This window comes from Carcharhinus amblyrhynchos, chromosome 8, assembly GCF_965287045.1.
Source record: "Carcharhinus amblyrhynchos chromosome 8, sCarAmb.v2.hapA, whole genome shotgun sequence".
NCBI lineage: Eukaryota > Metazoa > Chordata > Chondrichthyes > Carcharhiniformes > Carcharhinidae > Carcharhinus > Carcharhinus amblyrhynchos.
The window spans coordinates 126995365-127021449 of NC_137331.1; the positions used below are offsets into that span (position 1 = coordinate 126995365).

Consider the following 26085-nt stretch of genomic DNA (forward strand, 5'->3'; position numbering starts at 1 on the left):
TGACCCAGCCACAGTGAAGGAATGGTGATATATTTCCATGTCAGGATGGTGAGTGGCTGGGAGGGGAACTGGGACTGGTGTTCCCATTTTCTGCCCCGTCCTTCTAGGTGGTAGTGGTTATCGGTTTAGTTCTGTCAATGGAGCCTTGGTGATTTGCTGCACCTTGTAGATGGTATTCACTGTTGCCACTGTGTACCATCTCAAAGGAAGATGTTTAAATTCTCTCTTGTTGGAGCTGGTTATTGCTTGGTGTTAATGTGATGAATGTTAGGGACTGTGGACAGTGGGGAGAGAGGAGACAAAGGATCAATTGCAGCACCTACATGGGAAGGGGATGAAGTATTGGCAATGAGGGCCAGGAAACTGTTGAAATAAGGAGTATTTGTGATACCACCCCGTGCTTGCTATCAGTTCACAGAATCCTACAGTGCAGAAAGAGGCTATTCAGCCCCTCAAATCTGCACCGACCACAATCCCAACTATAAGTGCAGTGATGTTAGGGGTAAGTTTTTCACTCAGAGGGTGGTGAGTGAATGGAATCGGCTGCCGTCAGTGGTGGTAGAGGCGAACTCGCTGGGGTCTTTTAAAAGACTTCTGGATGAGTATATGGGGTTTTATGGGATTGGGGGTTATAGATAGGTGTTGATGTGATCGGTGCAACTCATGGGCCGAAGGGCCTGTTTGTGCTGTAGTGTTCTATGTTCTATATAACCCTAACCCCAAGTATTTACTCTAGCTAGTCCTCCTGGCAGTAGGGGGCAATTTAGCACAGCCAATGCACCTAGACCGCACATCTTTAGAGTGTGGGAAGAAATCGGAGCACCCAAAGGAAACCCACGCAGACATGGGGAGAACGTGCAGACTCCACGCAGACAGTGACCCAAGTCAGGAATTGAACCCGGGTCTCTGTGAGGCTGGAGTGCTAACCACTGTGACATTGTGCTGTCCCAGTTCTCTCTGCAAAACCAGAATGATAGGGAGTGGGATAGCTTGACCTTGGGTTTGAACATAGCTTGGCACAACATCGAGGGCTGAAGGGCCTGTGCTGTTCTATGTTCTATGTTTTGTGGTGTACCATGGCTTCTTGCTGATTTTAGCTGGTCGATTTATGTTCTTAAACAGGGTGTATTTAGACTCTGACTCTAATTGCTATTAAAAGGACCCCATTGCATTTCATAGGACATGTAAACTAATTTTCTGTATTTACAATGTGAAAGGTAGTGAGTAAAAGGGTATCTCTCCTCTGTCACCTTGTACCCTGTTCCATCAGGAATAGCTGTGTATTGCTGAGTTAGATGTTTGGAGGAAGGTTGATTTCTGCTGTTGTAAACCCTTAACTTTAACGGAAAAGGTTAAAAGGTCACTCTTTTTTGGTTCAGTGAATTAGCAATTTGTGCTTTGAGGATGGCAATCGTGGTGCAGAAGGCAAGGATTAGTCATGTGAAGTAGCTCATGAATACATGCAGACTGCTTAGGATTCCACTGCAGGGGTTCAGATCCATACATTCGGATCAGGCCCAAAGCTCTTTAAATATTTAAATCTCATTGATCTAAACAAATTAAAACCACCAATTCCATCTAATTTAATTAGACCTCTTAGTTTTCCACGACCAAGTAGAACTGGAAGGCTGACTCACCAGGTATTATCACAACACAGAAAGGATCAAAGTTTACATAACAGCTACTTTTTGCCACTTTCATCCAATTAAGGGATGATTGCTTCACAACAACCCAATCAAATGAAAAAAGTGCTGGGATCAAAGGTTGTCAATTAATATCATTATCCCCCCTGTAGGTTGTATTACATCCCAAAGCTGATCATTTGCCCAACAAAGCCTTGGGTCTAACAGGGGAGTGACTGTGATCCATTGTCAAAAGTGCTTCCTTCTCTCTCTCTGTCTTCCTGTTTAATTTTTGGATTGTTAATGTGACTGGGATCGCTGCTGCTGCTGTCTGTAAACCCCCACTCTATGTTGAATCAGGGAATGATGTAAAACAGAGGCCATTCAGCCCATTGTGTGTAGTTACTGACTCCTCTGCCATTGATACAGTTTCTCCTTATTTATTGTATCAAAACCATTCCTAATTTTGAACGCTTCTGTCAAGTCTGCTCTGAGCCTTCTCTGCTCCTGGGAGAACAATCCGAGCTTCTGCAGTCTCTCCACAGAACTGAAGTTTCCCATCTTGGGTAATAATCAGTAAGTCTGTTTTGCACCCTCACTAAACTGTGGTGCCCAAAATTGGGCACAATGCTCCAGTACAAACTGGACATGAGTTTTATAAAGTCATCAGAATCTTCTTGCTTTTATCCATGATACTTGTATTTAGAAAACTCAGGATTCTGTGTGCATTTTAATTACTTTCTCAAAAATGGTCACCAAAGACAGTGTATACACAGAGTTCAGAGTGTCTGTTCCGCTGTACATTGCTTCTACTGAATACTAAACCCAGGGAATTTGATGCCTATCCAGTGTTTCAAAAATGAGGAATGATTAATAGTTTTTTTTTGTTAGTGTCACAAGTAGTTTACATTAACACTGCAATGAAGTTACTTTGAAAATCCCTGAGTCATCACACTCCTGTGCCTGTTCAGTTATACTGAGGGAGAATTTAGCATGGCCAATTCACCTAACCAACATGTCTTTTGGACTGCTGACAAGTGGCAAGGAACTTTCACACCACGCAAGTTCAGGTAATGACCGTTTCCAACAAGAGAGAATTTAACCATCATCCCTTGACATTCAATGGTGTTACCATCACTGAATCCCCCCACTGTCAACATCCTGGGGTTACCATTGACCAGAAACTGAACTGTACTAGCCATATAAATACTATAGGTATCAGAGCACGTCAAAGGCTGGGAATCCTGCAGTGAGTAACCCACCTCCTAGCTTCCCCAAGCCTGTCTACCATCTACAACGCACAAATCAGAAATGTGATGGAATACTTGCCTAGGATGGGTGCAGCTCCAACAACACTCAAGAAGGTTGACACCTTCCAGGACAAAGTAATCCACTTGATTTCTACTTCTTCCACAACATTCAATCCCTCCACTGCTGATGCACACAGCAGCAGTGTGAACTATCTAAAGATGCATTGCAGGAACTTAGATCCAAGATTCCTTAGGCAGCACCTCCCAAACCCACAGCCACTACCATCCAGAAAGACAGGAGCAGCAGATATCTGGGGACATCCCCACCTGGACGTTTCTGTCCGAGTCACTCACCACCTTGATTTGGAAATATATCGCCGTTCTTTCACAGTTGCTGGGTCAAAATCCTGGGAGCTCCCTAGCAGCACTGTGGGTTTACCTACATCCAAAGAACTGCAGTGGTTCAACTAGGCAGCTCACCACTACCTTCTCAAATGCTCCTGGGGACAGGCAATAAATGCTGACCCAACCAGTGACACCCACATTCTGGAAATAATTTTGAAAAAAGAGGGATTGATTGACAGTGGGACCATGGAGATGTTAATTAAAATCAATTGTTCAAACAAGGTTCTAACTAGATCCTAGAAGAGGAAATATATATTTTAATAATTGCAAAAGGGCAGCTGGGATTTGTTGCTTGTGGTCCCTGCACCTTGCGGTAACTTCTAAATATTCCATGGATCTTGGGGAAAGCACGTGTATTGAAACTAATGTGGCAGGGGGGTGGGAACTGACACTGGAAGTCCGAGGGAAGTGAAGTGGGACAGAAACAAAAGGCAGGAAGGGGAAAAGTGGAAGGCAGAGTAACCAAAGACAAAAATCAAAAAGGGCCCCACTACAGAGACTGCGGGGAACTCAGTGAATGGGTTCAGCAAGACTCAGAAATAAAACACAGGCAGAGTGTACAAAACATGACAGGACAGATGATCTGAGGTATGTTTGCTTTAATGCAAGGAGTATGACAGGTAAAGTGGATGAATGTAAAGCTTGGATTATTACATGGAACTATGATGTTGTGGCAATTATGAGACTTGGATGAATGAAGAGCAAGATTGGCTGATTAGCTTTCCAGGATTTAGATGCTTCAGATGAGATAGAGAATGTGACAGTAGAGGCGAGGTGTTGCTTTATTGATTAGGGAGAATATCACAGCTATACAGAGGGAGGACACCTTGGTGGGATCATGCAGTGAGGCTGTATGGGTAAAACTCAGGAATAGGAGCGGTGCAATCACTCTGTTGGGGTTGTACTACAGACCTCCCAACAGCCAGCGTGAAGTGGAGGAACTGAAATGTCAGCAGATTATGGGGAAGATGTGAAAACAACAGGGTTGTTGTGATGGGTGATTTGAACTTCCCCAACATAGACTGGAATTCCTCTAGTGCCAGAGGCTTGGACGGAGCAGAGTTTGTTCGGTGTGTCCAAGAGTGTTTCTTGTGGCAATATGTAGCTAGTCCAACTTGGGAAGGGTCTCTCTTAGACTTGGTTCTGGGAAACAAACCCAGACAGGTGATTGATGTCTCAGTGGAGGACCATTCTGGGAACAGTGATTACAATTCTGCAAATTTCAAGATACTTAGAGAAAAGGATAGAAATCATCCCAGAGTGAAAATACTAAACTGGGGGGAGGCTGAGTACAACATTATTAGGCAGGAGCTAAGAAATATAGACTGGGGCGGCTGTTCGATGGTAAGTCCACATCCGATACGTGGGGATCTGTTAAAAATCAGTAGTTAACAATTAAGAAAAGTATGTCCCTGTAAAACTAAAGGATAAAGATAGCAGGATTAAGGAACCTTGGATGATGAGAGATTGTGAGATTAGTGAAAAAGAAGAAGGAAATTGAAAACGGGTAAGGCTCTTGAGGAATACAGCGATAGCAAGAAAGAACTTAAACCAGACTTCGGAGGGAAAGAAGGGCCATGAAATGTCCTTGGCAGGCAGGATTATGGAGAATCCCTGAGCTTTTTATGTGTATGTAAGGAGAAAGAGGGTAGCTAAGGAAAGGGTAGGTCCCCTCAAGGACAGTGGAGGGAATTTGTGTGGAGCCAGATGAGGTGGGTGAGATCCTTAACGAGTATTTTGCATCAGTGCTCACAAAGGAGAAGGGTATGGTGGATGGTGAGTGTGGAAAGGAGGATGTTGACATTCTAGGACATGTTGGGATAAAAAGGGAGGAGATATTGGATGTTGTGAAAAACATTAAGGTGGACAAGTCCCCAGGGGCAGATAGGGTCTATCCTAGCATACTGAGAGGGGCGAGGGAAGAAATTGCTGAGGCCTTGGTGAAAATCTTTGTGTCCTCTTTAGCCACAGGCGAGGTACCAGAGGATCGTGCAGGTTTGGAGGGGCAAAGGGCCTGTTCCTGTGCTGTATTGTTCTTTGTTGTTTTGATTGGAGATGAGCTCACATTGTTCCGCTGTTCAAGAAGGGCAGAAGAGGAATCTGGGAAATTACAAGACAGTGAGTCTTACATCAATAGTGGGGAAATTATTGGAGAAGATTCATAGAACCATAGAACATTACAGCTCAGAAACAGGCCTTTTGGCCCTTATTGTCTGTGCCAAACCATGTTTCTGCCTAGTCCCACTGACCTGCACTTGGACCGTATCTCTCCACACCCCTCTCATCCATGAACCCGTCCAAGTTTTTCTTAAATGTTAAAAGTCAGCCCGCATTTACCACTTCATTTGGCAGCTCATTCCACACTGCCACCACTCTCTGTGTGAAGAAGCCCCCCCCAATATTCCCTTTCAACTTTTCCCCCTTCATCCTTAACCCATGCCCTCTGGTTTTTTTCCTCCCCTAGCCTCAGTGGACAAAGCCTGCTTCCATTCACTCTATACCCATCATAATTTTATACACCTCTATCAAATCTCCCCTCATTCTTCTACGCTCCAGGGAATAAAGTCCTAACCTATTCATCCTTTCTCTGTAACTCAGTTTCTCAAGTCCCGGCAACACCCTTGTGAACCTTCTCTGCACTCTTTCAACCTTATTAATATCCTTCCTGTAACCAGGTGACCAAAACTGCACACAATACTCTAAATTCGGCCTCACCAATGTCTTATACAACCTCACCATAACATTCCAACTCTTATACTCAATACTTTGATAGGGACAGGATGTACTCACATCTGGAAGGCTTATTAGCAATAGGCAGCATGATTTTGTGAAGGGGAGGTTGTGTCTCACAAACTTGATTGAATTCTTTGAGGAAGTGACAAGAAAATTTAACAAGGGCAGGGCAGTGGGTGTTGTATACATGGACTTCAGTAAAGCCTTCTATAAGCTTCCTCATGGCAGGCTGATACAGAAGGTGAAGTCATATGGGATCCGAGGTGAGCTGGTAAGATGGATAGAAAACTGGCTTGGGCATAGAAAGCAGAGAGTAGCAGTGGAAGGGTATTTTTGCAACTGGAGGCCTGTTTCAAGTGGCGATCCACAAGGATCAGTGCTGGGACCTTTGTTGTTTGTAATGTATATAAATGATTTGGAGGAAAATGTAGGTGGTTTGATTAATTATTTGCGGATGATATGGACAATGAAAAAAGGTTGAATAAACTTGGATTGTTTTCATTGGAGCGTTGGAGGATGAGGGGGGGAACCTGATAGAGGTTTACAAGATTATGACAGGCTTGGATAGAGTGGATAATCAGAGTCTTTTTCCCAGGGTTGAAGGTCAGTCACTCGGGGCATCGGTTGAGAGTGAGAGGTGGAAAGTTTAAAAGAGCCATAAGGAACAGATTTTTCACACAGAGGATGGTGAATGTTTGAAACGCGCTGCCGGAGGTGGTGATGGAAGCAGATTCTTTTAACAACGTTCAGGAGGCACTTGGATAGATACATGAATAGGCAGGGAATAGAGGGATATGGACCTCGTAAAGGCAAGAAAATATTAGGTTAGAGAGGCATCTGTGTTGGCACAGACTTAATGGGCCGAAGGGCCTGTTCCTGTTCTGTACTGTTCTTTATTCTCTTCAAACTGTCTCCAGCTTGCGCTGAGGGTTTCAGAGCTTGAGAGGCATTTGAAGTTACCGCAGAGCATCAGAGTTCCCTGAATGGTAAGTTGCTGGAGGTGGTCCCCCACAGACAGTGGGCACAGGTTAGTAGATGAACGAACATCTGGAAGAGACAGGAAGTGAAATGTCATCGGATTGTGTACCTGTTGAATTAATTTCTCAACCTGCTTTGCCACCTTCAGTGATTTGTGTATGTACACCCCGGATCTCTTTGCTCGTGTGCCCACTTTGGTGTTCAATTTTATATTGTCCTTCTGATCAAAATGCCCTTCACACTTATCTACATTAAATTTCATTTGCCACTTGTCTGTTTGTTTGAGGTCAGTCACTATCCTCCTCACACTTTGCAACACCTCCACATTTTGACATTTTGGCCTGTATACCAAGACCTGTGTTATTAAGTTATTATCAAGAAAGACGGCGATCCGAGCACCAGCCCCACCTTATACCTCAGGACTTGGCCAACACGCTATATAGTGGTGCCACAGGGCCAGTCTTGGTGATGGACATTGAAGTCCCCACCCAGAGCACATTCTGCACCCACCACCCTTGGTGCTTCCTCCAAGCAGTGTTTAACATGGAGGAGAACTGATTGATCAGCTGAGGTGAGAATTGGGGGGGGGATGGTCCGTGGTCATCAGCAAGAGGTTTCTTTGCCTGTGTTTGACCTGATGTCATGAGACTTCATGGGATTCAATGCTGAGAACTCCTGGGGTCTCTCCCTCTTGACTGTGTATGACTGCCTGCCACCTCTGGTGGGCCAGGATGGACAGAGAGATATGCATGGTGGTGTCTGCTCCCCTGTTCGGTCTTTCCACCTCCCCCCAGTTTGCTTTTCATTCAGTTAAAGAATGTGAAATCACTTGCAAAGCTAGCATCTAACATTCACTGTTAACTACCCCTGAGAACAGCAAGAAGTCTCACAACAGCAGGTTGATTTGGTAGCACGAGCTTTCAGAGCAGTGCTCCTTCCTCAGGTGAGTGGAGAGTTGGATTCACAAACACGGCAAAGATAGACAAAGACACATGGTTGGAATGTGAGTCCTTTCAGGTAATTAAGTCTTTACAGTTACAGACAGTGCGAGTGGAGAGAGGGATAAACGCAGGTTATAGAGGTGTGAATTGTCTCAAGCCAGGACAATTTGCAGGATTTTGCAAGCCCAGGCCTAATGGGGGGGATTATTTGTAGTGTGATATGAACCCAGGATCCCGGTTGAGGCTGTCTTCATGCATGTGGAGCTTGGCTATCAGTCTCTGCTCAGCAATTCTGCATTGTTGTGTATCGTGAAGGCTGCCTCGGAGTTCAGGTAAGCGTTCTCCAAGGGAAAAGACCTCAGTCTATCCAGCCTCTCCTTGTAACTCAAACCATCAAGCTCCAGTAGCATCCTAGTAAATCTTTTCTGCACTCTTCCTAGTTTAATAATATCCTTTCTATAATAGGGTGACCAGAATTGTACACTATTCCACGTGTGGCCTTATCAATGTCTTATAGAACATCAACAAGACATTCCAACGCTTGTATTCAATGTTCTTACCAATGAGACCAAGCATGCCGAATGTCTTCTTCACCATCCTATATACTGTGACTCCACTTTCAAGGAACAATGAACCTGTGCCCCCAGAACTCCTTGTTTTACAGCTCTCCCCAGTGCTCTGAGTAAGTCCTCATGGCCAATCCACCTAACCTATATGTCTTTGGACTGTGAGAGAAAATCGGAGCACCCGGAGGAAACCCACCTAGACAGGGAAAAACATTCAAACTCCACAAAGTCAACCAAAGCTGGAATTGAACCTGTGTCCCCGGAGCATGCAAAGAATGTTTTATCTCTCACCTGAAAGAACTCTAACAGTGCGGCACTCTCAGCACTGACCCTCTGACAGTGCGGCACTCCCTCAGCACTGACCCTCTGACAGTGCGGCACTCTCTCAGCACTGACCCTCTGACAGTGCGGCACTCCCTCAGCACTGACCCTCTGACAGTGCGGCACTCCCTCAGCACTGACCCTCTGACAGTGAGGCGCTCCCTCAGTGCTGACCCTCTGACAGTGAGGCGCTCCCTCAGTGCTGACCCTCTGACAGTGAGGCGCTCCCTCAGCACTAACCCTCTGACAGTGCGGCACTCCCTCAGCACTGACCCTCTGACAGTGAGGCGCTCCCTCAGTGCTGACCCTCTGACAGTGAGGCGCTCCCTCAGTGCTGACCCTCTGACAGTGAGGTGCTCCCTCAGTGCTGACCCTCTGACATAAGAACATAAGAACTCGGACCATCTGGCCCCTCGATCCTGCCCCGCCATTCAATAAGATCATGGCTGATCTTTTTGTGGACTCAGCTCCACTTACCCGCCCGCTCACCATAACCCTTAATTCCTTTACTGTTCAAAAATGTATCTATCCTTGCCTTAAAAACATTTAATGAGGGAGCCTCAACTGCTTCACTGGGCAGGGAATTCCACAGATTCACAACCCTTTGTGTGAAGAAGTTCCTCCTCAACTCAGTCCTAAATCTGCTTCCCCTTATTTTGAGACTATGTCCCCCAGTTCTAGTTTCACCCGCCAGTGGAAACAACTTCCCTGCTTCTATCTTATCGATTCCCTTCATAATCTTATATGTTTCTATAAGATCTCCCCTCATTCTTCTGAATTCCAATGAGTATATCCCCAGTCTTCTCAGTCTCTCCTCTTTAACCAATCCTCTAAACTCCGGAATCAACCGAGTGAATCTCCTCTGCACCCCCTCCAGTGCCAGTATATCCTTTCTCAAGTAAGGAGGCCAAAACTGTACACAATACTCCAGGTGTGGCCTCACCAGCACCTTATACAGCTGTAACATAATCTCACTGTTTTTAAACTCCATCCCTCTAGCAATGAAGGACAAAATTCCATTTGCTTCTTAATTACCTGCTGCACCTAAAACCAACGCCTTGTGATTCCTGCACAAGGACACCCAGGTCCCTCTGCACAGCAGCATGCTGCATTTTTTTACCATTTAAATAATAGTCCATTTTACTGTTATTCCTACCAAAATGGATGACCTCACATTTACCAACATTGTACTCCATCTGCTGGACCCTCGCCCACTCACTTAGACTATCTATATCCCTTTGCAGACTTTCAGCGTTCTCTGCACGCTTTACTCTTCTACCCATCTTATTGTCATCTGGGAATTTTGACACACTCCACTTGGTCCCCAACTCCAAATCATCTGTGTAAATCATATACAATTGCAGTCCCAACACTGATCCCTGAGACACACCACTAGTCACTGATCGCCAACCAGAAAAAGATCCATTTACCCCCACTCTTTGCTTTCTGTTAGTTAACCAATCCTCTATCCATGCTAATATATTACCTGAAACACTGTGCACCTTTATCTTATGTAGCAGTCTTTGGTGCAGCACCTTGTCAAATGCCTTCTGGAAATCCAGATACACCACATCCACAGGTTCCCCATTGTTCACTGCACATGTAATGTTCTCAAAGAATTCCATCAAATTAGTCAAACATGACCTGTCCTTCATTAATCCATGCTGCGCCTTACCAATGGGACAATTTATACCCAGAGGTCTCACTATTTCTTCCATGATGATACATTCAAGCATTGGCAATCTGTCTTCCTATTATTGCTACCAAAGTGGATAAATTCCACATTATACTGCATCTGCCGTGCAGATACCCACACACTCAGCCTGTCCAAAACACACTGAAGCATCTCTGCATCCTCCTCACAGCTCACCCTCCCACCCAACTTTTTATCATCTGCAAATTTGGAGATAATATGTTCAGTTCCCACTTCCAAATCATTAATATGTAATGTGAACAATTGGGGTCCCAGCACAGATCCCTGCGGAACCCCACTATTCACTGACTGCCAATCAGAAAAAGACCCATTTATTGCCAACTCTTTGCTTCCTATCTACTAACCAGCTTTCTATCCATCTCAAGACATTACCTGCAATCCCATGTGCTTTAGCTTTATAAAGTAGTTTGTTATGTGAGACCTTGTCGAAAACCTTCCAGAAGTCTAACTAAACTGCATCCACTGGTTCTCCTTGATCAACTTTCCTTGTTACATCCTCAAAAAAGTTCCAATAGATTCATCAAGCATGATTTCCCTTTTGTAAATCCATGCTGACTTTGTCTGATTGTACCACTGCCTTCCAAATGCTGAGTTATAAAATCCTTGATAAAGGACTCTAGACTCCCTACAGTGCAGAAGGAGGCCATTCGGCCCATTAAGTCTTCCCCTGATCACTGTCCAGTGATGCCTGGGTTAGAGAGAGAGGGGAAATCAGCCAGGGTTCCTGCTCCTAATCACTGTCCAGTGATGCCTGGGTTAAAGAGAGAGAAGGGAAATCAGCCAGGGTTCCTAGAACATAGAACATTACAGCACAAACAGGCCCTTTGGCCCACAAGTTGCGCCGATCACATCCATACCTGCCAAGCCATAGAACCATCTGTAACTCCCAATCCCATATACTCATCCAGAAGTCTTTTAAAAGACCCCAGTGAGTTTGCCTCTACCACCACTGACGGCAGCTGATTCCACTCACTCACCATCCTCTGAGTGAAAAACTTTCCCCGAACATCTCCTCTGTACTTGCTTCCCAGCACCTTAAACCCGTGTCCTCTCGTAGCGACCATTTCAGCCCGGGAAAATAGCCTCCGAGAAACCACCCTTTCTGTTCCTCTCAACGTTTTATAAACCTCTATCAGGTCGCCTCTCAACCTTCGTCTCTCCAGGGAGAAGAGTCCCAGCTCCCTCAACCTATCTTCATAAGGCATGCCTCCCAATCCAGGCAACATCCTTGTAAATCTCCTCTGCACCCTTTCAATAGCTTCCACATCCCTCCTGTAGTGAGGTGACCAGAATTGCGCACAGTACTCCAAGTGGGGTCTGACAAGGGTCTTATAAAGTTGCAGCATTACCTCCCGACTCCTAAACTCAATCCCTCGATTAATGAAGGCCAGTACACCATACATCTTCTTGACCACATCCTCCACCTGCGAGGCAGATTTAAGAGTCCTATGGACCTGGACCCCCAAGATCCTTCTGCTCCTCAACACTGCTAAGAATCCTACCCTTGATATTGTACTCCTGCATCCCGTTGGTCCTGCCAAAATGGACCACAACACGTTTATCCACGTTGAAGTCCATCTGCCACTTCTCCGCCCAGTCTTGCATCCTATCTATGTCACATTGCAACTTCTGACATCCCTCCAGACTATCCACAACACCACCAACCTTCGTATCGTCGGTGAACTTACAAACCCATCCCTCCACTTCCTCATCCAGGTCATTTATGAATTTGACAAACAGCAAGGGTCCTAGAACAGATCCCTGGGGCACTCCACTGGTGACTGACCTCCATGCAGAAAAAGACCCATCCACAACCACTCTCTGCCTACTGCAGGCAAGCCAGTTCTGGATCCACAAGGCCAAAGCCCCTTGGATCCCATGCCCTCTCACTTTTTCGAGAAACCTTGCATGGGGGACCTTATCAAACACCTTGCTGAAGTCCATGTAAACCATATCCACTGCTCTTCCTTTGTCAGTGTGTTCAGTCACATTATCAAAGAACTCAACTGGGCTCGTAAGGCATGACCTGCCCTTGTCAAAGCCGTGCTGACGATTTCTGATCATGCTAAACTTCCCTAAATGCTGCTCCTGATCACTGTCCAGTGATCCCTGGGTAGAGAGAGAGAGAGAGAGAGAGAGAGGAAATCAGCCAGGGTTCTTGCTCCTGTTCTGTAGGGGGTTGTTTTTCAAACTGAAGGCTTGTGACCAGTGGTGTGCCTCAGGGATCAGTGCTGGGTCCACCGTCATTTGTCATTTATATTAATGATTTGGATGAGAATATAGGAGGCATAGTTAGTAAGTTTGCGGATGACCCCAAGATTGTGGACAATGAAGAAAGTTATCTCCGATTGCAACAGGATCTTGACCAGCTGGGCCAGTAGGTTGACGAATGGCAGATGGAGTTTAATTTAGACAAATGCAAGGTGATACATTTTGGTAGATTGAACCAGGGCAGGACTTACTCAGTTAATGGTAAGGTGTTGGGGAGAGTTACAGAACAAAGAGATCCAGGGGTACATGTTCATAGCTCCTTAAAAGTGGAGTCACAGCTGGACAGAGTGGTGAAGAAGGCATTCGGCATGCTTGGTTTCATCAGTCAGAACATTGAATACAGGAGTTGGGATACCTTGTTGAAGTTGTACAAGACATTGGTAAGGCCACAATTGAAATACTGTGTACAGTCCTGGTCACCATGTTAGAAAGGATATTATGAAACTAGAAAGAGTGCAGAAAAGATTTACTAGGATGCCACTGAGACTTGATGGATTGAGTTATAAGGAGAGGCTGGATAAACTGGGACTTTTTTCTCTGGAGCGTAGGAGGCTGAGGGGTGACCTTATAGAGGTCTATAAAATAATGAGGGGCACAGATCAGCTAGATAGTCAATATCTTTTCCCAAAGGTAGGGGAGTCTAAAACTAGAGGGCATAGGTTTAAGGGGAGAGGGAATACATACAAAAGTGTCCAGAGAAGCAGTTTTTTTTCACACAGAGAGTGGTGAGTGTCTGGAACAAGCTGCCAGAGGTAGTAGTAGAGGCGGGTACAATTTTGTCTTTTAAAAAGCATTTAGATAGTTACATGGGTACGATGGGTATAGAGGGATATGAGCCAAATGTCTTGCTGCAACTTCTGACACCCCTCCATACTATCCACAACACCTCCAACCTTTGTGCCATCAGCAAACTTACCAACCCATCTGTTCACTTCCTCATCCAGGTTATTTATAAAAATCACAAACAGTAAGGGTCCCAGAATAGACCCCGGGACACTCCACTGGTGACTGACCTCCATGCAGAATATGACCCATCTGTAATCACTCTTTGCCTTCTGTGGACAAGCCAGTTCTGCATCCACAAAGCAATGTCCCCTAGGATCCCATGCCCCCTCACTTTCTCAATAAGCCTTGCATGGGGCACCTTATCAAATGCTTTGCTGAAGTCCACATATACTACATCTAGTGTTCTTCCTTCATCAATGCGTTTAGTCACATCCTCAAAAAATTCAACCAGGCTGGTAAGGCATGATCTACCTTTGACAAAGCCATGCTGATTATTCTTAATCATATTATACCTCTCCAAATGTTCATAAATCCTGCCTCTCAGGATCTTCTCCATCAACTTACCAACCACTGAGATTAGCCTCACTGGTCTATAATTTCCTGGGCTATCTCTACTCCCTTTCTTGAATAAAGGAACAACATCCGCAATCCTCCAGAACCGCTCCCGTCTCCATTGATGATGCAAAGATCATCACCAGAGGCTCAGCAATCTCCTCCCTCGCCTCCCACAGTAGTCTGGGGTACATCCCATCCGGTTCCGGTGACTTATCTAACTTGGTGCTTTTCAAAAGCTCCAACACATCCTCTTTCTTAATATCCACATGCTCAAGCTTTTCAGTCGCTGCAAGTCTGCGCTACAACCACCAAGATCCTTTTCCACTGTGAATACTGAAGTAAAGTATTCATTAACTATCTCTGCTATTTCTTCCGGTTCCATACAAACTTTCCCACCGTCACACTTGATAGGTCCTATTCTTTCATGTCTTAAATGACCTGGATGAGGAAGTGGAAGGATGGGTAACTAAGTTCGCTGATGACACTAAGGTCGGTGGTGTTGTGGATGGTCTGGAAGGATGGAAAAAGTTGCAGCAGGACATAGATAGGATGCAGGACTGGGCGGAGAAGTGGCAGATGGACTTCAACGCGGATAAATGTGTAGTCGTCCATTTTGGCAGAACCAACGGGATGAACGAGTACACTATCAAGGGCAGGAGTCTTAGTAGTGTTGAAGAGCAGAAGGATCTTGGGGTCCGGGTCCACAGGACTCTTAAATCGGCCTCGCAGGTGGAGGAGGTGGTCAAGAAGGCGTATGGTGTACTGGCCTTCATTAATCGAGGGATTGAGTTTAGGAGTCGGGAGGTAATGCTGCAACTTTATAAGACCCTTGTCAGGCCTCATTTAGAGTATTGTGCGCAGTTCTGGTCGCCTCACTATAGGAAAGATGTAGAAGCTATTGAGAGGGTGCAGAGGAGATTTACAAGGATGTTGCTTGGACTGGGAGGCATGCCTTATGAAGTTAGGTTGAGGGAGCTGGGACTCTTTTCCCTGGAGAGACGAAGGTTGAGAGGCGACCTGATAGGAGTTTACAAAATGTTGAGAGGGATAGGGTGGACTCTCAGAGGCTATTTCCCCGGGTTGAAATGGTTGCTACGAGAGGACACAGATTTAAGGTGCAAGGAGGGAAGTTCAGAAGTGATGTTAGGGGTAAGTTTTTCACTCAGAGGGTGGTGAGTGAATGGAATCGGCTGCCGTCAGTGGTGGTGGAGGCAAACTCGCTGGGGTGTTTTAAAAGACTTCTGGATGAGTATATGGGGTTTAATGAGATTGAGGGTTATAGATAGGTCTGTAGGTTGGTAGGTGTTGATGTGATCGGCGCAACTCGTGGGCCGAAGGGCCTGTTTGTGCTGTAGTGTTCTATGTTCTATGTTCTATGTTCTATGTACCCTCTTGGTCTTCACATACTTGTAGAATGCCTTGGGGTTTTCCTTAATCCTGCCTGCCAAGGCCTTCTCATGACCCCTTCTGGCTCTCCTAATTTCCTTCTTAAGATCCTTCCTATTAGCCGTATACTCTTCTAGATCTCTAACATTACCCACCTCTCTGAACCTTTTGTAAGGTTTTCTTTTCTTATTGACTAGATTTATTACGGCCTTTGTACACCATGGTTCGTGTAACCTACGATAACTTCCCTGTCTCATTAGAACGTTGCTATGCAGAACTCCAAACAAATATTCCCTGAAAATTTGCCACATTTCTTCCATACATTTCCCTGAGAAAACCTCTTTCCAATTTAAGCCTCCAATTTCCTGCCTGATAGCCTCATAATTTCCCTTACTCCAATTAAACACTTTTCTAACTTGTCTGATCCGATCTCTCTCCAAAGCTATTGGAGCTGAGCTTAGTAAAGGAGATAGAATTATGGTCACAATTGTATAATTCCTACTCCTTGCCTAAGTTTCTTTCTACTTTCCTTTTATTCCACACTTGCTTCGTGTGTTCCCAGCATTCGAGCTTTGACAAATGCTTTCTTTTTATCTTTGACTGGGCTCACAATGTCTCTTGTTATCCAAGATTTCCGAAACTTGCCATACCTATCCTTCATCCTTATATCAGATGTTGATCTGCCCCCAATCTACATTCTTCAGTTCCTGCCTAATATTGTTGTAATTAGCCTTCCCCTAATTTTGCACCTTCACTTGAGGACTACACTTATCTTTATCCATCAGTACCTTAAAGCTTACTGAATTGTGGTCACTGTTCCCAAACTGCTCCCCTCCTGAAACATTGACCACCTGGCCAAGCCCATTCCCCAATACCAGGTCCAGCATGGGCCCTCCCCTAGTTGGACTATCTACATACTGTTTCAGGAAGCCCTCCTGGATGTTCCTGACAAACTCTGCCCCATCCACACCCTTCGCACTAAATGACTCCCAGTCAATATAGGGCAAGTTAAAATGTCTGACTTCAACACCCTGCTATTTTTGCATCTTGCCAAAATCTGCCTATATGTCCGTTCCTCTTTCTCCTGCTAGCTGTTGAGAGGCCTGTAGTAAACTGCCAACATTGTGACTGCGCCCTTCCTATTCCTGAGCTCTATCCATATTGCCTTGCTGTATGAGCCCTCCAGCATGTCCTCCCACAGTACAGCTGTGATATTCTCCTTAACCAGTAGTGCAACTCCCCCACGCCTTTTACATCCCCCTCTAACAGGGTACAGATGTTTCAGGTGGGATAAAGTTGTTAAGCTGCCAATCCTGTCCTTCCCTTAACCAAGTCTGTGTAATAGCAACAACATTTTGTTGTTATTTATTTTGTCTACAAAATAATGAAGGGCACAGATCAGCTAGATAGTTAATATCTTTTCCCAAAAGTAGGAGAGTCTAAAACTAGAGGTTAGAAGTTTGAGGGGAGAGATACAAAAGTGCCCAGAGGAGCAATTTTTTCACACAGAGGGTGGTGAGTGTCTGGAACAAGCTGCCAGAGGCAGTAGTAGAGGCGGGTACAATTTTATCTTTTAAAAAGCGTTTAGCCAGTTACATGGGTACGATGGATATAGAGGGATATGGGCCAAATATGGGCAATTGGGATTATCTTAGGGGTTTTCACAAAAAAGGGCGGCGTGGACAAGTTGGGCCAAAGGGCCTGTTTCCATTCTGTAAACCTCTATGACTATAAGTCTCCAACTGATCTATATCCTGCTGTATCCTCTGATGGTCCTCATCACTGTCCGCAAATCCACTAACCTTTGTGTTGTTCGCAAACTTACTAATCATTTACATTTAATCAGTTACATTTCCTCCAAATCATTTATATATATTACAAACAGCAAAGGTCCCAGCACTGATCCCTGAGGAACACCACTTGTCACAGCCCTCCATTCAGAAACACACCCTTCCTCTGCTACCCTGTCATTAACAGAGCTGTCTCAACTACCTCACTCAGCAGTGCATTCCCAGCACCCTCTGTGAAAAAAAACTTGCCCCCGAACCTTTATTGAACCTTTTCCCCTCTTATCTTGAACTTGTGCCCCTTGTAATTGTCATTTCTGCCCTGGGAAAAAGCTCCCAACTATTCACCCTATCCACACCCCTCATAGTTTTATAAACTTCTATCAGGTCGCCTCTCAGCCTCTGTCTTTCCAGGAAGAACAATCCCAGTTTATTCAATCTCTCCTCATAGCTAATACGCTCCATGCCAGGTAACAGCCTGGTAAACCTCTCCAAAGCCTCCACGTTCTTCTGTTAGTGTGGCGACCAGAATTGGACACACTGGGCCCTATTTTACCATAAAGTTGGGTGTGAGGCCATTAATGCAATCTGTGCAGATGGCCACTTTACCGAGACCCAGGATTGGTGGCGATCGATTCACACCCAAAATGGCTGCAACAGTGATTTAAATGTATTTGCGTGTATTTAAATTGAATTAATGAGCTGCCTGCCCAACTTTATCAGCATTTCCCCCTTTACCGCCGCGTTTGCCAATCTGGAACCGTGCCAAAATGAACCTGCTGAATAAATGTCTGAATCGGGAGCTCCAGCTGCTGAAGAGTGAGTTCAGAGCCTCCAATAGCTCTCTGACTCAGATCGGTGTGGGGTGGGAGGAGGGAGATGGGTCAGATCATTCTCTGGTTTGGGGGGGAGGAACGGGAGTGAGGCCAGATCGTTCTCTGAAGCGGGAGAGGAGGGGGGGTGAGGCCAGATGTTCTCTGAAGGGGGGGGCGGGGGTGGGAGCAGGGCTGAGTGAGGCCAGATCGTTCTTTGAGGGGGATGGAGGAGGGAGGCGGGTAGGATGTATCTCTGGTGGGGGGGAGGCCTGATTGCTCACTGGTGGGGGGGTTGGGGGGGGTGCGGGGACCAGGGGGGTCTGCTGTCACTCTGCGGGCAATCAGTGGGGGGAAGGGGGCAGGGGTTACGATTGGTGTGGGTAGTGGGGGTGTGGGTGGATAACGGGGACAGTGATGTCTGTGGGGGCCATCACTCCCACTTTTCGCTCCCGAGCCGCTTTCTCCTGTTTCTGTGGCTCGGGAGCGATCTGACACAGGCGCGCTTTTTCTAATTCTTTTTCCAACTGTGCATGCACAGTTCAGAGCTCTGATTGTTTTGGCCGTGCTGAGCCCTGCCCACAGCCCGGATCGGACCCGTGATTTTTTTTCAGGCTGTGTGCCTATGGGAGCACCTGGAAGCAGATTTCCAAGTCGGATCTAACTTAGCCCAGATTCAGCCCTTAGAATGAAAATGGTAAAATCAGGCCCAGTATTCCAAATGGGGCCTAACTAACGTTTTATAAAACTGTAACATAATTTACCAACTTTTATACTCATTGCCCTGACCGATGAATGCAAGCTTGCCCTATCCTTTCTTCACCACCCTTTCTACCTGTGCTGCCACTTCTAAGGATCTGTGGACTTGCACACCCAGATCTCTGTGTGTGTCTGTGCTGCTGATGGTTCTGCCATTTATTTTATAGCTCCCATTGAATTGGATCTACCAAAATGTGTCACCTTGCATTTGTGCGGATTACATTCCATCTGCAATTTATCTGTCCAATTTTCCAGCCTGTCTGTATCCTCCCATACGATGGTATACTGACTTCCATGAGTTGGTACACTGATTCCCGTGGAACTGGGATTTATCATCTTCAGAGGAATAGGCCAGACTGGAGGTTTATTTGTGAATGTGAAGCACCGTAATGGGTAATGGGTCTACTTCTCCTGCTATGTAATGGAGTTGGCAGGTTGTAAATGTGTATGTCATTCGACTGGCAAGTAACAATGAAGGAACGTGCCTGTATACAGCACCGTTCCCATCTCCTGCAATGTCCCACAGTGCTTCATATACAGTGAATTGTAGTCATTGTTATACAATACCGCGAGGTGCCCGCTCATGTAATCTGGTGGTTTAATAAAGGGATGAACCTCTGGAAAAATTGCCCACCTTCATCTTCGAAGTTTGACATTCCCTGGAACGGGAGACAGGAAAGCAGCTTTGATTATCGACTGGTCTCTGTGGTGATGGAATCACTGCCTTCCCAATGCTGAGTTATGAAATCCTTGATAATGGACTCCAGCAACTTCCCCAGTACTGACATTAGGCTCACTGGTCTATAGTTCCCTATTTTCTCTTTACCTCCCTGTTTGAATAGTGGGCTTACATTAACTACCCTCCAATCTGTAGGAACCAGTCCAGAGTCCAAAGAATTTTGGAAAATCACCACCAATGGATCTACTATTTCCAGGGCCACTTCCTGGAGTACTCTGGGATGAAGATTATCAGGACCTGGAGATTTATCCACCTCCAATCCCATCAATTTCCCCAAAACCATTTCTCTACTAATGCTGATTTCCTTCAGCTTCTCACTCAATTGTCTCTCTCAGAATTTCTGGCACATTATTCAGGTCTTCCTTTGTGAAGACTGAAGCAAAGTGCGAATTTAATTCCTCAGCCATTTCTTTATTACCTGTTATGAATTTTCCCATTTTTGACTGTAAGGGACTGTATGGATAAGTGTGTCTTTGTAAATCGGTGTGTGCAAGTGTATATGAGTGAACGTGTGTGAGTGAGTGTGTTTTTATATGGATGAATATGTGTGCATGTATATGAGTGTGTACATGCTTGATTGTGTATGTGAGTATGTGTATGTGAGTGAATGTGTGTCTTAGAATCATACAATACAGAAAGAGGCCCTTCAGCCCATCATGTCTGCACCAGCCATGAAATACCCATCTGTTCTATTCCAATTTTCTAGCACTTGCCCATAGTCCTGTGCCAGGGCATTTCAAGTGCTCATCCAAATGCTTCTTAAATGCTGCGAGGGTTCCTGTCTCTCCCACCCATTCAGGCAGTGAGTTCCAGATTCCCACCACCCTCTGGGTGAAACATTTGTCATCAAATCCCCTCTACATCTCCTGCCCCTTATCGCAAATCTGTGCCCCTGGTTATTGACCATCTACTAATATAAATGGAAACAAAATTCTGCAACACAGAATAAGTCCATCATAACCCTAACCCTAACCCTACTGTGAAAAATCCGAGTTAAATGTACTTTATCTGAATGAATGAAGCATTTGCAGCAGGACAGATGAGTTGATCACACAAACTGCAATGTATCAGTATGATGTTTAGCTATTGCACAAGCATGGTTTCAGGGTGATCAGGACTGGCTGCTCAGCATTCCAGGGTGGACAATGTTCCAAAAGAACAGACCAAAGGGGAAAGAAGGTGAGGTAGCGCGGTTAGTCATGAAAGAGTTTAGAGCAGTGCAGAACCCTGATAAAAATTGTGACGTAGAATCAGCTTGGGTTGAAATTATGAATAAGAGGGGAAGGAAGACAAGGGCAGGCCCCCCAAAATGTGACCTCTCAATAACTCAGAGCATGAACGGGGGAATATCAAGGGCATGTTTGAAGGGAACTGCAATTATCATGGGAGATTTTAATCTGCACATTGATTAGACAAACCAAACTGGCAAGGGTAGCATCAAAGAATTTGTGGAGTGTATCAGGGATTCCATTTTAGAACATAGAACATTACAGCGCAGAACAGGCCCTTTGGCCCACGATGTTGCGCCGACCAGTTAAAAAACAATGACCCACTAACCTAAACCAATCCCTTTTCGTCCATAAACCTATCCACGGATCTCTTAAACGCCCCCAAACTAGGCGCATTTACAACTGCAGCAGGCAGGGCATTCCAAACCCTCACCACCCTCTGGGTAAAGAACCTACCCCTGACATCCGTCCTATAACTACCCCCCCTTAATTTAAAGCCATGCCCCCTCGTGCTAGCTTTCTCCATCCGAGGAAAAAGGCTATCACTATCCACCCTATCTAAACCTCTAATCATCTTATATGTTTCAATAAGATCCCCTCTTAGCTGCCTTCTTTCTAACGAAAACAACCCCAAATCCCTCAGTCTCTCCTCATAGGACCTCCCCTCCATACCAGGCAACATCCTGGTAGACCTCCTCTGCACCCTCTCCAAAGCCTCCACGTCCTTCCTGTAATGTGGGGACCAGAACTGCACACAGTACTCCAAGTGCGGCCGCACCAGAGTTGTGTACAGTTGCAACATGACGCTGCGACTCCTAAATTCAATCCCCCTACCAATAAACGCCAAGACACCGTATGCCTTCTTAACAACCTTATCTACTTGATTCCCAACTTTCAGGGATCTATGTACACAAACACCTAGATCCCTCTGTTCATCCACACTATTCAGAGTCCTCCCGTTAGCCCTATACTCGACACATCTGTTATTCCTACCAAAGTGAATTACCTCACACTTTTCTGCATTAAACTCCATCCGCCACCTCTCGGCCCAGCTCTGCAACCTGTCCAAGTCTCCCTGCAAACTATGACACCCTTCCTCACAATCTACCACACCTCCGACTTTGGTGTCATCAGCAAATTTACTAATCCACCCAACTATACCCTCATCCAGATCATTAATAAAAATTACAAACAGCAGTGGCCCCAAAACAGATCCCTGAGGCACACCACTCGTAACTGAACTCCATGACGAATATTTACCATCAACCACCACCCTCTGTCTCCTATCTGCTAGCCAATTCCTGATCCAATTTCCTAGATTACCCTCAATCCCATACATCTGTATTTTCTGCAGAAGCCTACCATGGTGAACCTTATCAAACGCCTTACTCAGATCCATATATACCACGTCAACTGCCTTACCCCCATCCACCTCTTTGGTCACTTTCTCAAAAAACTCAATAAGGTTAGTAAGGCACGACCTACCCGCTACAAAACCATGCTGACTATCTCCAATCAGTTCATTACTCTCCAAATAACTATAAATCCTATCCCTAATAATTTTTTCTAAAACCTTGCCCACAACAGAATTAAGACTCACCGGTCTATAATTCCCGGGGAAGTCTCTGTTCCCCTTCTTAAACAATGGGACAACATTCGCTATCCTCCAATCTTCCGGTACTATACCAGAGACCAACGACGACCTGAAGATCAGAGCCAGAGGCTCTGCAATCACCTCTCTTGCCTCCCAGAGAATCCTAGGGTAAATCCCGTCCGGACCAGGTGACTTATCTATTTTCAAACTCTCAAGAATATCCAGCACATCCCCCTTATCAACTGCAATACTGTCTAGTTTACACCCCTGCAACCCAGTGTTCTCCTCAGCTACATTCATGTCCCCCTGCGTGAACACCGAAGAGAAATATTGGTTCAATGCCTCTCCAATCTCTTCCGGTTCCACACACAACTTCCCACTGCTGTCTGTAACTGGCCCTAATCTTGCCCTAACCAACCTTCTGTTCTTGACATACCTATAGAACGCCTTAGGATTCTCCTTAATCCTATCAGCCAAAGTCTTCTCATGTCCTCTTTTAGCCCTTCTTAACTCACTCTTCAACTCCCTCCTAGCCAATCTAAAGTTTTCTAGTGCACTACCCGAGCCCTCAAGTCTCATTCGAACATAAGCCTCCTTTTTCTTTTTAACCAATGAATCAACTTTTTTAGTGCACCACGGTTCCCTAGCTCTACCAATTCCTCCTTGCCTGACAGGGACATACCTATCAAGGACTCGCAGTAGCTGCTCCTTGAAAAAACTCCACATCTCGGACGTTCCCAGTCCCTGTAGTCTCCTAGTCCAACCTATGCTTCCTAATTCTCTCCTAATAGCCTCATAATTACCCTTCCCCCAGCTAAAACTACTGACCCGAGGTTCATGCCTATCCCTTTCCATCACTAAGGTGAACGTAACCGAATTGTGGTCACTATCACCAAAATGCACACCAACTTTCAAGTCTAGCACCTGGTCTGGCTCATTTCCCAGCACCAAATCCAATATAGCCTCACCTCTAGTTGGCCTATCTACATACTGAGTCAAAAAACCTTCCTGCACGCTTTGTACAAAAACTGACCCCTCTAACGAGCTGGAGCTATAACAATTCCAATCAATATTAGTAAAGTTAAAGTCCCCCATAACAATTACCCTATTACTTTCACTCCTAACCAGGATCGTCTCCGCAATCCTTTCCTCAACCTCTCTAGAACTTTTAGGAGGTCTATAAATGTTCTTATGACCTCTCCTCTCCTGTTTCTAATCTCCGCCCAGACTACCTCAACAGACAAGTCCTCATTTTGGAGCAGTTCGTTGTGGAACCTACCTGGAAACAGTCTCTGCTAGATTTGGTTTTGTGTAATGAAGTATCTTGTGGTTAAGGATCCCCGAGGGGGTAGTGACCACAATATGACAGAATTCCAAATGCAGTTTGAGGGTGAACGGGTCCACAACCAGTGTCTCCAACTTAAAGAAGGGTGATTATAACGGTATGAGGGAGGAGTTGTCTCAGGTGAGCTGAGTAAACAAGCTAAGGTACAGGTCAGTAAATGAACAGTGGCAGACAGTCAAACAGCTGGTTCCAAATGCTCAGCAGGAGTTTATCCCAATCACAAAGAGGGTTTCCACGAGGAAGAGGCAAAATCCAGGATTAACTCAGGAGTCCAAAGATAATATTAAATTGAAAAGCAGGATATACAAGATGGCAACAGATCGGAGTAAACCAGAGTCTTGGGCCCATATCTAAGGAAGGATGTGCTAGCCAGGGAAAGAGTCCAGAGGAGGTTCACAAGAATGAACCCTGGAATGAAGAGCTTGTCATATGAGGAACGGTTGAGGACTCTGGGTCTGTACTCGTTGGTGTTTAAAAAGATGAGAGGGGGATCTTATTGAAACTTACAGGACACTGCTAGGCCTGGATAGAGTGGATGTGGAGAGGATGTTTCCACTAGTGGGAAAAACTAGAACCAGGGGGCACAACCTCAGGCCAAAGGAACAAAGCTTTAAAACAGAGATGAGGAGGAATTCCTTCAACAAGAGAGTGGTGAATCTAGAACATAGAACAGTACAGCATAGTACAGACCCTTCGGCCCCCAGTGTTGTGCTGAGCTATGTCCAAACCCAAGATCAAGTTATCCCACTCTCTATCATTCTGGTGTGCTCCATGTGCCTATCCAATAACCACTTGAAAGTTCTTGAAGTGTCCCACTCCACTATCACAGCAGGCAGTGTATTCCACACCCCAACCACTCTCTGAGTGAAGAATCTACCTCGGACATCCCTCCTATATCTCCCACCATGAACCTTAGAGTTATGCCCCCTAGTAACAGCTACATCCCCCCCGAGGAAATAGTCTCTGAATGTCCACTCTATCAATCCCCCTCATCATCTTATAAACCTCTATTAAGTCGCCTCTCATCCTCCTCCGCTCTAAAAAGAAAAGCCCCAGCTCCCTTAACCTTCTTTGTGTCAGTCTTCACTGTGAAAGACATTGCAAAAATCCCTAAGATATCAGATGAGCTTATTTCAAATAACATTAGAAGCTCTTTCAAACACCCCAATCAGAAGAGACACAGCATTAGACAAACGTGTGGGACTAAAGGTGGATGAGGTTGTGAAAGTTAATGTCTGATGTATTCAGATGGTATATTGGAGTTTTTATTTACTCTTGCAGTTCTGATGTGGTGTGTTTGCTCTGTAGGGAATTCTCTTGAAGAGGAGCGGGAAGTCACTCAACAAGGAATGGAAGAAGAAGTATGTGACCCTCTGTGATAATGGTGTCTTGACCTACCATCCCAGTTTACACGTAAGTGTTTGATCTCAGATTATTAAGTATTTAACCTCACTCTGAAAGTGATCATGGACACACTGTGTAGAAACATCTCTCATTAGGTTAGAAATGAAGCTTAATATTGGACTTCTGAACCTCCAGTCCACAGCATTGAAACAGCTTTTAGTGCTGTTTAATGTCTACTGAAATCCTATGTGACTGTGATAATGATATGTTCCCCACCTCATCTTTCTTGATCCGTCTGCAGCCTCTGACCTTGCTATTCACACCATCTGCACCCAATGCCTCCATTTATGTGCAGCTGAGTGCAACCTGGTTCAATTCTTATCAATCAAATCATAGCCAAAGAATCACTCACAGTGACTTCTTTTTCACCCAGAGGGTGGTGAGGGTCTGGAATGTGCTGCCTGGGAGGGTGGTGAAGGCGGGTTGCCTCACATCCTTTTAAAAAGTACCGGGATGAGTCCTTGGCACATCATAACATTCAGGGCTATGGGTCAAGTGCTGACAAGTGGGGTTAGGTAAGAGTTCAGGTATTTCTAACACGTCACTGCAGATTTGATAGGCCGAAGGGCCTCTTCTGCACTGTGGTATTCTGTGATTCTGTGATTCCCTGTTCCTGTACCATTACGTTTGATGTCCTCCAAGATTCCGACCTCGGCACCTTCCTATTGAAGATCCACATGTCGTTTTCCACAGCTGTGCTGACGATACTCGGCTCGATGGGTGAGATCCTAAATGAATATTTCTCATCAGTGTTTACTGTTGAGAAAAGCATGGATGTTAGGGAACTTGGGGAAATAAATAGTGATGTCTTGAGGAGTGTACATATTACAGAGAAGGAGGTGCTGGAAGACTTAAAGCCCATCAAGGTAGATAAATCCCTGGGACCTG

At 45.4% G+C, this 26085-nt stretch overlaps 1 protein-coding gene across 2 annotated transcripts in view; it reads left to right on the forward strand.

Annotated features, from left to right (window-relative positions):
- agap3 (ArfGAP with GTPase domain, ankyrin repeat and PH domain 3) overlaps positions 1 to 26085 on the forward strand; it is a 715466-nt gene that overhangs the window by 494093 nt on the left and 195288 nt on the right. For both annotated transcript variants that reach the window (XM_080194795.1, XM_080194794.1), the window contains exon 10: positions 25102 to 25206. In XM_080194795.1, the coding sequence (XP_080050921.1) occupies positions 25102 to 25206 (105 nt within the window). The remainder of the gene's footprint in view (positions 1 to 25101; positions 25207 to 26085) is intronic.